The 12,316-nt window shown below is 37.7% G+C and overlaps 1 protein-coding gene across 10 annotated transcripts in view; it reads left to right on the forward strand.

Moving 5' to 3' along the window:
• Window positions 1-12,316, forward strand: part of CLEC16A (C-type lectin domain containing 16A) — a 71,359-nt gene that overhangs the window by 6,675 nt on the left and 52,368 nt on the right. For 9 of the 10 annotated variants that reach the window (XR_009208336.1, XR_009208338.1, XR_009208337.1 and 6 more), the window contains exons 3-9: window positions 415-548; window positions 1,284-1,432; window positions 2,076-2,181; window positions 4,039-4,162; window positions 5,047-5,221; window positions 6,180-6,233; window positions 8,555-8,668. Coding sequence is in view for 7 of the 10 variants with exons in the window: in XM_058422569.1 (XP_058278552.1) it covers window positions 415-548; window positions 1,284-1,432; window positions 2,076-2,181; window positions 4,039-4,162; window positions 5,047-5,221; window positions 6,180-6,233; window positions 8,555-8,668 (856 nt within the window). In the remaining 3 variants the exon portion in view is untranslated. Of the gene's footprint in view, window positions 1-414; window positions 549-1,283; window positions 1,433-2,075; window positions 2,182-4,038; window positions 4,163-5,046; window positions 5,222-6,179; window positions 6,234-8,554; window positions 8,669-12,316 lie in introns of those variants that run through there. The other variant, XM_058422567.1, reaches the window with a different exon arrangement.

Consider the following 12,316-nt stretch of genomic DNA (forward strand, 5'->3'; position numbering starts at 1 on the left):
TTCTTTTGGTATAAATACAAAGTCTAACCTATTTTAGGGTCCAGATTTACTCAGTACATCTATTAATATCACATTGCTTCAATTTACCTAAGGTACCACAAATAAATATCTTGTGCTAGCTGTGGTATTTAGAGCTGCTTGATAAATTGAATATATTAAAAATACGGTATGAAAGGCCTTGATTTCTTGATACCTTTTTTCCTGAATAATTTGCATTTTTAAACCCTCCTGTTTAGCATTTGAGGTTTTTGAAAGATAGTGTTTTGTTACACAGGCACAACTTAGCAAAGTAGTTTTTTGTAAAAGCAGAACATGCTCTTTGTCAAAGTTGCCCTGAATCATCCCTGCTCCTAGCCAGATTATGTTACGGTTACTTACAGCATGTGACTTAATGACATCTTTATTTTATTTCAGCTTTTTCTTGGAGAAGAATATGTTTGTGTTCTTCCTGAACATCCTGCGTCAGAAGTCTGGTCGTTATGTGTGTGTGCAGCTGCTGCAGACTCTGAACATCCTTTTTGAAAACATCAGCCACGAAACATCCCTGTGTAAGGACACGCTTCCAAACTGCTTAGGATGCAGTGACTGAGATTTGGTTGGATTCCCTTCCATTCGATGAAATTTAGTCCTAGTACCCCTGCACAGAACTATATGAATTACTAGCAATCTTTTAAATTGAACACTACCGAAAATATGGTGTAAACTGACTCCACAATACCTTTTAATGTAAAATTTCAGTGGTTCAAAAGTAGGTTTTTGGTAGAACAAGCATTTAGCACATTTCAAGGGGTTTTTTAAGTCAAATAAATTGTGATCTGAAATGTTCACTTGATGCCACAGGTCATGTGGTGGAACTCTGGTGTGTAATTTGTACTGTAACTGTTCTGACGTCATTGGGTAGATGATGGGCAGTCAGCCACAGGAGTTTGCTTCAAGGTTTTTTGGCAAAATACATAGAGGATGGAGAATTCATAATTTGAAGTATTCCACAACTGTTATGAAAGTCATCATTAAGCCTTGGAGAGTTGGGAATTTGGGAGGAAAAGAATTGTGTTACTACTGCAGAGCTTACCTGAATTGAGGAAGGGGAAATACGTTCTCAGTTATCTTGGTGTAGGGAGCAAATCCTTTATATTAATGCTCAAAGGCATCACTTGAGCTGTTTGGCTCAAAGTTGTGATCTTCAAGCATCAGGTTGTTGCTTTCTAGCTGGTGCTTTAAATACAGCTTGTTACCACTGTGATTTTTTTGGCTAACCTGTGTAAATACTACTTTTTTTTCAGATTACCTGCTCTCTAATAACTACGTGAATTCTATCATTGTCCACAAATTTGACTTTTCTGATGAGGAGATCATGGCCTATTACATATCATTTTTGAAAACTCTTTCTCTGAAACTCAATAATCATACTGTACATTTCTTTTATAACGAGGTAAGTAAAAGTTGCAGTATAAGGATAAGAGGACATGAATTAGAAATTGATGAGTGTGGCACATATTCTGTTTAGTCTCTTGTCTCATAATGTCTTGCTTTTATTTTTGTAATGGCCATACCAGTCAGTGGTTGTGAATTTGTTTGTGAGGATCTCTGCACAAGCGTGGCTTTGTCCTCTTGCAGCTATAATAAACTAAAAATCTGGAAGTTAGTGTTATATTGGATCATTTCAGTAGTCCTTCAGTTTACTTCCGTGAGAATTCATCTTGTTTGTGCCTTGTTTTCTTACGTTTTCATAAACAGGATCTTTTCTGTTGCATCACTTGGTTCTAAGAGGTTTAGTCAAAGTCCAAAAAGCTGATTCGAAGGGCGAAGTTGAAATGGGTTTTTCCTGTCCACTTTCTGCCAGAAGAGGGCATGAAAGCACTGAGTATGTGCACAGTTATCCTGGGATGCTTAAAGCAATTTATTTTAGTGCAGAGCTACAAATGCAGCTGAATGTGCATTGAAAAATCATTTTGATTACTTAAGTAGAAGGTAAAGATACAGTGTTAATGCACAGAAAACATAATTCCTATGGAATCCCAACTCACATTCTGTACGTGTTTAATGAATAAATATTTTCTTTCCTCTTGTTGCAGCACACTAACGACTTTGCTTTGTACACTGAAGCTATTAAATTTTTTAACCACCCCGAAAGCATGGTCAGGATTGCTGTTAGGACTATAACTTTAAATGTCTACAAAGGTACGCTTTTTATATATTAAAAAAGGCATGTGTGCAAATCTTGTTTCATTGTAGTTTAATTTTAATTAATTTTTTTTTGTGAGGGTTTTCTGTCTGTTTTATGAGATTGAAAAGCTTAGCATGTTGACAAATTTCAGATACACATTTTGACTTTTGTGGCCACTATTCCAAACCTGCACCATGTTCTTATAAATTGTATTATTTTCTCACCAATGAAACTGGTTAAAAAAAAATCCCAGAAGTGTCAGGCATGCACAAAGAATTTTAGCTTCCCTTCCAAGAGAGGTCAGAGTGTGACTGTATTTAAAAAGTAAAGAAAAACCCCCAAACCAGAGTGTTTTAAGAATATAAATTACCATTTACTGATGAAATTGAGCTTTCTAGTGTATGAAACAGTAACCAGCATCACTCCCTTTTGGACTGGAAGTGCATTAAAATGACTGTAGAACTGTTCAGTTCTGCAGTCACTGCAGTCTCAAGAGGAGCTGGACCATTCCCAGAGGTGCTCAGTGAGGACTGGGCGGGCTGCAGTCTCAAACTCCTGTGCTGGGCATTCCAGTAAGGAAAAAACCTAAAGCTTCACTGTGACAGTAGTTCAGCACTGCAGGGGGTTTTCCAGAGAAATGGAGGCATCTGTCTTGTTTGAGGTCTTCAGAAGTCAGCAGGGACCTCAGCAACCTGGTTGAACTTTGAAGTTAGCACTACTTTGAGAATGTCTGCTCTAAACCCAATGTCCCAAAGTCACTTCCCCCTAAATTTTTCTTGGGGTATATAACATTTTTAATAAACTGAAAATAGCAGAGTGTTCTCTGTAAAAAAAATTGCTGTTTATTCTGAGCTTCTACCTCTGAAATCAGCATGCTGTAAGATAATATGTATTATGCAGTATGTTCATACAGGGCTTCTTAAGTCCATTTTAAGTTAAATTACGTGATGTACGTAATTTAAGTGATTACACAACTTTCTGTCAATTAAGAGAAGTGGTTTGACAGTCTTCTTAGAAGAATATGAGGTCTTTTTTAAAACAATGAGTACTTTGCAAATGACTGGATAGCCTGCATAGCAAATAGGGTCTTTACAGTGTTGGATGCAATACTTTTTCTTCTTGTATGTTGAGAAATGGGCACTTGATATTTGCCTTCTACTTCAAGGAACTGTAAGTGCAAATATGAGCTCACAAAAAAGAGCACATTATAGGCTTCATATCCTTTTTGTGATACATTTATGCAACTAGGTATTTTGATGAAAAAAACTTACTTGTCTAGCATTTTCATTGAATGTTGTAGTGATATAATGGTTAGAGTTGAAAAGGCAGAGCCCAGATGTTCAGGTTTGATAATTTTCTGACTACCTGTTTGCATATATTCTGCTGTAATGCCTGCCCTGAATGTTTTAGTTTAGATGCTTTGTGCTTTAGCATTTTAAACCCTTTTAGAGGATGTCACTATCCCAATTCCTAATCCTGTTAACTGTTGTCTGTTTCTTTTGCCCTCCCTTCACTGATGATTCCTGTGTTCCTTAATGCAGTGTCATGTAAGTCTAACTAGCTTGACTCTCAGCATTACTGCTTTATTCTTGCGCTTCTCTCTTCTTTTTAATAAATAATGTGCTAAAAGAACCTTTCTGAATTCCACTAGATTTGTTTATTTTCAGACATCTGTAAATACATCAACATTAGGCTCATTCAAGCCAGCTAAGAACTGATGTGACGTTTTAATAGATTTCCATTTCATGCCTAAGATTGTGTCAGGTGTATACTCGTATGGAAAGCTAGCATGTAAGACATTTTGTTGTATTTCTTAAAAAGCAATAAAAAATACTGGCAACTGATTGTTCTTTTTACTGATTTCTCTTCAGTGGACAACCAGCCCATGCTGCATTACATTCGAGATAAAACTGCAGTTCCTTATTTCTCCAACCTCGTCTGGTTTATTGGCAGCCACGTGATAGAACTGGATAACTGCGTGCAGACTGATGAAGAGTAAGCTTTTATAAATGCTGCCTTTTGAATGGAAATGCTTTGCCCAGATGTCAGTGGTGTCCTTATTTTGTCTGTAGTAGTCCAGTGAAGTTAGTTCCTAGATGTATTCCCTTGTAGACAGTTTAGACTTATCACTCTAAAGTTTTTTAGTGATTCTTCAAGGTAGCAGTGCTGTGTGCCTGATCTGTGCTGATGGCCCTACAAGTAAATTAGTGTTTGAAGCAAGCCTGTTGTTTATCTTTGTTTTGTTCTGCTAAAAATAGATATCCAGAAGATACAACAGGTATTTTGTGCTTCTCAGTCTTATAAACTCTGTCTTTTAACATTATTTTTCTATGTGTCATCTCATAAGAAGGACTTTCTGAGAAGATTCTGGGAAATGGATTTAAACTAGAAAAATGAACTTTAATATGTGAACTGTCAGTCTTGACGTGGCAGTATAATGTTCCATGATCAGCTACAGAAATGCTTTGTTGGTTCAGGTTATTCTTGGTTTGTCTTGCCAGCCCCACCTTAGAGTGGATATGTGTTTCTTGCTTTTGGAAAGTGAAGAGGTAGGTGTTAAATACACCAAATCCTTCTTTCAATTTTGGAAAAAAGATCTCATTTTTGTAGCTGGCTTGTGAAAAGTCTGGCAATGAAAAGCAAAGCTTTGTAAAACCAGGTCACGTGAAAACTTGCGGAAAAACGTGATAGGTGCATCCTAAAGAGAATTCAAGCAACTGTTTAACAGTTGCATTAGTTGACTTCACAGAAATACCTGCTTTGGGCAGTCTATCTGAGCCAGGTGATCTGTGGCAGGGATGAACATTTATTTTTTCCCTAAGTTTTTACGACTTTCACAATTGATCACATATGATTTTTTATTTCTGCTCTCTTTCCAGGCACAGAAATAGGGGCAAACTGAGTGACCTGGTAGCAGAACATCTTGATCATTTGCATTACCTTAATGATATCCTTATCATTAACTGTGAATTTTTAAACGATGTGCTGACAGACCACCTACTTAATAGGCTCTTTCTTCCCCTCTACGTGTATTCATTAGTAAATCAAGACGAGGTAAGCTAATACCTGCAAACAGTTAATTCTCCAAGGTGCTGCTTGTTTTGTGCAAAGTGATTTGGGCAGTAGGTGTACGATACTCTTGGTATCTATGTGTGGTTTACATGACACAGCTTAAGTAAGGTGGGCATAGAGGAGATACCCTGAGATGGAACTCAAGAGCACAGCAAATCAAATTTTATTCACCAGAGAAATGCTGGTTTGAGTGACATGGTGGTTAAAAGCTCACAGTAGGTAAGACCAAGAAGAACTGCAAAATTGGAACAGGGTTTAAATTTCTGCAACATTGGGAGATGTGTGATTTCCTTTTGTGTTAAGGTGACTTGTCTTCTGGCAAAAGCAGAACAGGCAGATTTGCCATGATCTAAAAAAATCTGTCCAGGTAGAAAACACACACTTTTGGGTTTGATCCTTATTTCTTCTATTTGTCGAGCAGCTGGGGTTTAATGCGATGCAGCTGAATTGATTTTTAAAGTGTAGCCTTTATATTAAGTGGAAAACTGTTTGTTTAGTGAAATAGAAACTATTTTTTTAAACCTGCACAGGTTCCTGCATTCCGTTGTCTTGTGGGTAATATTTTATGCTATCTGAATAGCTAATTTTCAGAGCAGTCTTTAATGAATGTTAACTGTGAAGAATTTTTTGAATGAATAGTAGCATAGTGAAAACCAATGTACTTGTCAGATGCTCACCTGGTTAAGTTACTGAAGTCAGTAATTGCAATTACTCATGAGAGTCAGTAATTGCAATTTTTTAACCAAGGAAGAGTGAGGGATATGCTTATTCACAGAGTCTCTATTTCAAATAGTTTACAAGTAGTGAATGTTAAAAGAGCATGATGCTTTCTGAATATTTTGTAGCAAAATGTGGAACAACACAAGTTTTGTTTTAATTAAAATATTAAGCCATATAAATTCTTTGTTTAAATAAGCATTTTTCATAACTTTTTCTGTAGGGTGGAGACCGTCCAAAAATAAGTCTGCAGGTTTCTCTCTATCTTCTTTCTCAAGTAAGTATTTTAAATATTTGTGCTGTTTCAGAAAAATTTTGCAGTGAAATAGTATATTTTCATCATTTTGGCAAAGCCGTAAAAGAAAATCTGTCAAAACAAATTTTTAACCTTTCAGTTTCCATTAAGAAAAAGAAAGTAAAACATTTTTGGCAGACAAAGTAGCTTTTTATTTGAGTGAATGTCATTTTTCTGAGGATCCCATTGCACAGGGTAACCTTTAGAGCATTTCATGTTCATAAAAACACCCTGACAAATAAATTAAAATAGTCATGCAACGTGCTGGGACAGAACTTGGTACAATGGCAGATGAAATTTACCTAGATGCTGTATTGCATTTTGAATCTGCTTAAGCTATGGAAAATTTCAAGTTTGGGTTTTCAGTGAGGAAAATTCTAACCCTCAAAACCACCACCACCAAAATCTCACTTTCTCACAATATGAATTTCATTATGCCTATAGCTTAAATATGTAATTCAGTACTTATTCCTTACTCATTTTATTTCTGGAACTTATTTTCAAATTGAGGATTTTACGGTAGATTTTTTTGTATTGTAGAGAAAATTCTTCTGTTCTCTCTGTAGTCTTCACTATATTGCTATGACACTGGTTTTCTTTAATTACATTATCTGAAAATAGTTTTTACTTCTGTTCATAGAATTTATAATTCTTTTCTTTGAACTTAGAATTTTTGAATACTTATTTTATTATGATCTGGCCCATAATTTCATCTTTCTACCAGAAGTATGGAGTTGGGTTTTTTTTTACTAGAGAAATATGATTTGCTCCTTAATTTAAACCTAAAAAAATTGTGGTTGTGTAAGGATTATTTACCATAGATAAAACTGTGGGAGCAGCAGCTTCTTGTAACCAAAGGGATCTGCATCATACAGTTGTATAAGGTGACCTCTTTTAAAGCCTTTGCTTTCAGTGGAAGTATCAACGAGGTATCACTTCAGAATTTGTATCTGTGTTCTTCATTCTCTTTAAAGAAGAAAATGGAAGTAGTCATAAAGAACTGAGAACATATTTTGTGTATCAGAATGGGATGTGATAGAGAAAATGAAGTGACTGTTTCTGTGACTGGCAGAAAAATATCTTTTCCCACCTCTTTTACCCCGGAGTTTGTCTGTGGTGGGGTGGGATCTGCCAAACGTTGCTGTTTCTGTTCTTGGCACCAGGCACATGCTCTAGGCACTCCTCTTACATTAGAGACAAGTGCTTGAGAGACTTGTGCTGGCACCTGAAAATGCACTGCTGGGACTTCTCAGCCGCTGTTCCAAAGGGAACACGTGCTGCTCTCACACCAGAGCAGGCCTGTGGACAGTCAAGCAACGCTTGCTGAATTGCAGAAGCTCAAGTGACTTGGAGATTGTTCAAAGCACTTTTGAAATGTGTTGTGACTGAAGTTTTATATAGACTGCCACTACATGCTAATAATCACTTCCCTTTTGGAGGTCTGGAATGCTTCTGACTTTAATCAGAAAACCTGTGGAGAGCATTTAGCTAAATATTGTCAAAGCAGTGATTAGATTTAATGACATAGAAATTATTCGGGAATTTTACAGCTAGAACCACTGATAAGGGATTCAGCCTTGGCATTGCTGAGAAGAGAATGGATATAATCTGATAGAAGGCTATTGCAGCTGGACCTGAGCTGATTCAGTCCAGGAGCCAGTTGTTTGCTGACCCAGACTTGTAAGTTGGCTCAAAACAGAGTAGTCAGTGTAACTGAGAACTCTGGTAATGCACCAAAGCACTTGTGCTCAAATGCTTCAATGCTGCAGGCATTATGGTCCTTACTCCTGTGTTCTGTAGCCACTGTGTAGCTGACACTGGTTTGCTGCAATTTCAGAGCCAGAAAAGTGCTTCTGATCCAGCTCAGCCCAGTGCATAGCCTTTAGTCATGAATCACTGCACAGAACTTTCTGGAGTCTGGCCAGTTGTTGGCACACAGGAAGGTCTGGGGATGCTGTGCACCATAATCAGTTTGTTGTTTCTAAAAAAAAAAAAAACCCCACCAAATTTCTGGAATAGTATTAATGAGTTCCCTGCTAGAATATCACATAACTTTCCTTTCAAAGGTGTTGAAGAGAGAGGAAGGAGGAAAGAATATGAAGAATTAGTAAAACTAGGTAGCTTCAAAGGTAAAGAAAGGTCAGATAACCATAGATTTAATGAGCCCTCAGTGTTGCCAGTTGTATTTATATGTAAACTAAAGATAGCACTTAACAAGGTCAAAAGTATGTTCAGCTAGTGAAACTGTGAAACTATGTTTTCTGTAAATATGTCTGATATTTTTTCTGCTCTTTTTTCAATAGGTTTTTCTGATTATACATTATGCTCCTTTGGTGAACTCCTTGGCTGAGGTTATACTCAATGGGGACCTCTCAGTGTTTTCTTCTAAGGTTGAGCAAGATATACAGAAAAACTCAGTAAGTGGCTAACTGTCTCTGAGGGGGTTTTTTTAAGACAAAGAAAATACTTGAAAAATAAAAGCAGGTATCTGGAAACTGGTAAGCCAAGGTGTTTATGTTAGGAGAGGAGAGGAGCAGCAGACTTCATCGTTTGTTGTTGGATCATCATTTTGATGGGACACTTCTGTAATCCAGTCTTGTATTCACGTTTTATCTGCCCTTTGGTAGTGAAATAAAAATTATTTAGTACAGCTTTCCTGTGGAATTTCCCTGTGCAACTTGTACTAGAAATGAGAATCTTAAAAAAAAAAAAAAACAAAAACCTGGCTTGAGATTTTCATCTGGATATTCCCAGTGTTTTAGCAGTAAAACTGATCATCTCTGAAAGTTGTGCATTGGTGAGCACGTGAGATGAGAGACCAGCCACAGAGACAGGGGAACGTGTCACTCTGTCATTGCTTTTTTACCTTTAACCCTGGGCAGATGTTGCTAGATGCTGATGCTGTTGTTACTGGTTTTCTAGGTGTCTTGTTTATAATATTTTCCCTTTTGTTGTGGCTTTCACCATTTGTGTAATACTTACTTGTTGCCTTTTTAAAGGCCTGTTTTGGGGATGGTAACAAGTAGGGGGGCATGACCTTACTGTATCAGGCCTCTGACTGGAGCTCTGTCTAAAAACTGAACATGGCCCCTAATGACTGACTGGCCAGCAGTTGCTGACTGAATGTTTCATTTATAACAAGCAATAGATTTGTGTTCATTCACCTGCTTTCCTAGAAGTGGCTATAGCTTTGGGAGTTTCAAGGGGGGAGTTAGATTTCAATTCCTCCAAGATACATCAGCTTTTCCAGATTTCTTCCTACTGGGCATTGGAAGCTGTGTGGACTGATCATAGCCAGTAAGTTCTGGTGTTTTGTTCTGTTGTCCTTATATTTAGAATCTAACCTTTTTTAGAAAAAACTATGGTAGAATGGTAGAGTTGACTGAATGCTTTAAGATAAAGCAATTTCTTACTTATGTTAGGAAATATCTGATGTTCTGCTAGCTGCATACAGAATGTTGTGTGTTACTGGTGCAGAAGAAGCTTTGTTACTAGGAAATTTGTGGCGAGAGGGTGGAGTACCAGTTGTTACAGAAGTGAGATTTTCTTTTCCTGTCATGGTTACTGTACAGGGTTACAAAATACCTATAGCGTGTGTTTGTGTGTGTGCTTGCACTTGTGGTAGGAATATTAGGGGTTTCCTATAAACTATTCATCTCAAGTTTGTAATACTATTTAGGCTGCTGCTCCTTATTGGCCTTAAAGATGGGTCCTCTTAACATGTAAACCGGGGGTTCTGTTGTACCTGAACAGGTACTAAATAGGAGAAGTATTGGTCTTCTGCATTAGACCCTTGGAGAAGCTGCCAGAGATGGAGCTGTGTTCCAGGGAGTGCAGAGCAGTGGGTAGAGGGAAAAACTTCCATGGGAGAAACCTTAATTTTTAATAACTCCAGCCATATTGTTCAATGAAACCATGGAGGGGAAGGCCTGGGCTGTCAGAGGCGCTCTGGTGGAGGTTGGTTGTGTGAGGAGGAGGGGGCTGCAATCTCCAGCAGAAGAGCTCCGTGCCTGGTTTCCAGGGAGGGGAGCCGTGGAGGGAGCTGCTCTGCAGGGTTGTTGGGAGCAGCTGCTGCAGGCTTGGCTTGGGCTTCCCTGCTGAGACTGCTCAGTGCAGGGAGGCACAAGTCAGCTGTGCAGATGGAGGCAGAGTCAAGTAAAGTGAGGCAGTTTCTTGTTGCTCTGTGGTGGGAATTCATAGAGCATCGTTAGCCAGTCCAGGGGCTGTTCCCTGGACAGTGAAGTGAATCAGAATCATTGCAGAGTTACTGCTGTGGTGATTTGTGTTTCGAAGAAATTGCAAACTTCTGTTGAATACTAAAAGCTACTTCAGAAGTTAGTTCAGAATTGTTAAAGAGAAGTGATGAGCAAATTTTTAAATTTACTTTTAGTCTGAATGTAGAATTGTTTTTTATCTTAAATCAGACACAAATTTATCATTTATTACTCCCTTTCTGTTCTAATTTGTCATAACCATTCTGATACCATCCTAAGCTGCTTGTTTTGGGGATATCTGTGTATTGTGGTGAACTGCAGCTATTTCTAAACCCTCGCTCTGAACCTAACACTGCTTATTTGTTGTAACTGAGATGTCTTGATATGTTTAAGTTGAAATGTAACTGGCAGTTTCTAATTAGCACATAGTTTCTGAACCCAAAAGCAAGTAGAACCTCATCTCTATATTCATCTTTCTATAAGAGAAATTAAAGTGTAATGAGGTACAGGGTAGGGACTGAGATTACTCGTTGCAGAGTCTCATGTTTTCTTGCAGGGACACTGAGCAAAGAACACTTAACAAAAACAAAAGCTGAGAAGGGTCACAGTTGCTGTTTATAAATGCAAAACGCCCTGAGTTATTTAGGGCAAAGAGCAGAGGTAGTTGTCACGATAGGAACAAATTATACTGTTTACTGGAAATCAATTGATGGAAAAAATGACCAGCAGTTGTAACTGCTGATACTTATGAATTGGCAATAACTTACCCATGGAGATCTGAACATCACTGGGCAGCAGTGATTGCCTGAGCTCCAGTGAACAAGTTCTCCACATCATTCCATATTTTTTCCCTGTATTTCTGGGTTTAGGCATCATCAGAATAAATACAAACCTTTATCTCACAATGAGACTTGAACATGTGTAGGCAGCAGAATGTATTTAGACTTGTCAGATACCACACTAAGGTTTACCTTGCTTCCTGTGAGATCTGTTTTCCTGCATCATTCAGATGTGGGCCAATTCTACCTAGTTCATGTTTCTTCTTTAACCTACTTTCTCCTTCCCGTAAAAGGTGTTACTGACATTGCCTTATTTTACCATCACACATTGCACAAGATAAACCATTATTGAAAATGTGGTTGAAAGACATTTTAAAGTAGCTAGTATAAACATTTTATATTAGTTAGTGTAAACTAGCAATACCTCAAGTTGTATACTCGTATAATAAACCAAATGCTATCTAAATTAATTTTAAGTCTGATTTGAGAATGTTTTAATTATATAGTTTTGTTGTCTTTAGCAGAACAGAATATCGGTGTAGGGTTTTTTCCTGCAGTATTCCTTCTTGGAGCAGACCATGGCTCAGTGTTTCTGAGCAGCACATCACTGTCTACTGGTCTCTTGTGTTCCTTTGCTCCTGTGGCTTACAGCATATGAGAAATGCAACAATGTTTAGTACATGCTTTCTCCATAAAGAAGTAGCTACAAGATTCTAGGAAGCAATGCAGAAGTAAGAAGTGAATGCAGAAAGGGGAAAATGCATTATGAAACTTGCATGCTACTTTTCTGTTATTTCCTTAAATAATAGGACTTAAGGTGCTCTTCCCTTTTCTTGTGACTTTTCTAGTCAGAAGCCATCAATAAAGTTAAACTGGTCATTTTATTACCTTCCTGTGTTGCAGTTGGATCACACAAAAAAATGCATCAGAGAGGTTATCGGGGGACATAAGTGTAATAAATTCCATATTGTGGGGATTTTTTGGTATTGTAAAATAGTCTTCCCTCTATGTGGTTTGTTTGAGTGCCAAGTGTAAAGTCACTTAAGCAATATTTCTATAAAATACTTGCAAA

The sequence above is a fragment of the Hirundo rustica genome, chromosome 15, assembly GCF_015227805.2.
Source record: "Hirundo rustica isolate bHirRus1 chromosome 15, bHirRus1.pri.v3, whole genome shotgun sequence".
Taxonomy (NCBI): Eukaryota; Metazoa; Chordata; class Aves; order Passeriformes; family Hirundinidae; genus Hirundo; species Hirundo rustica.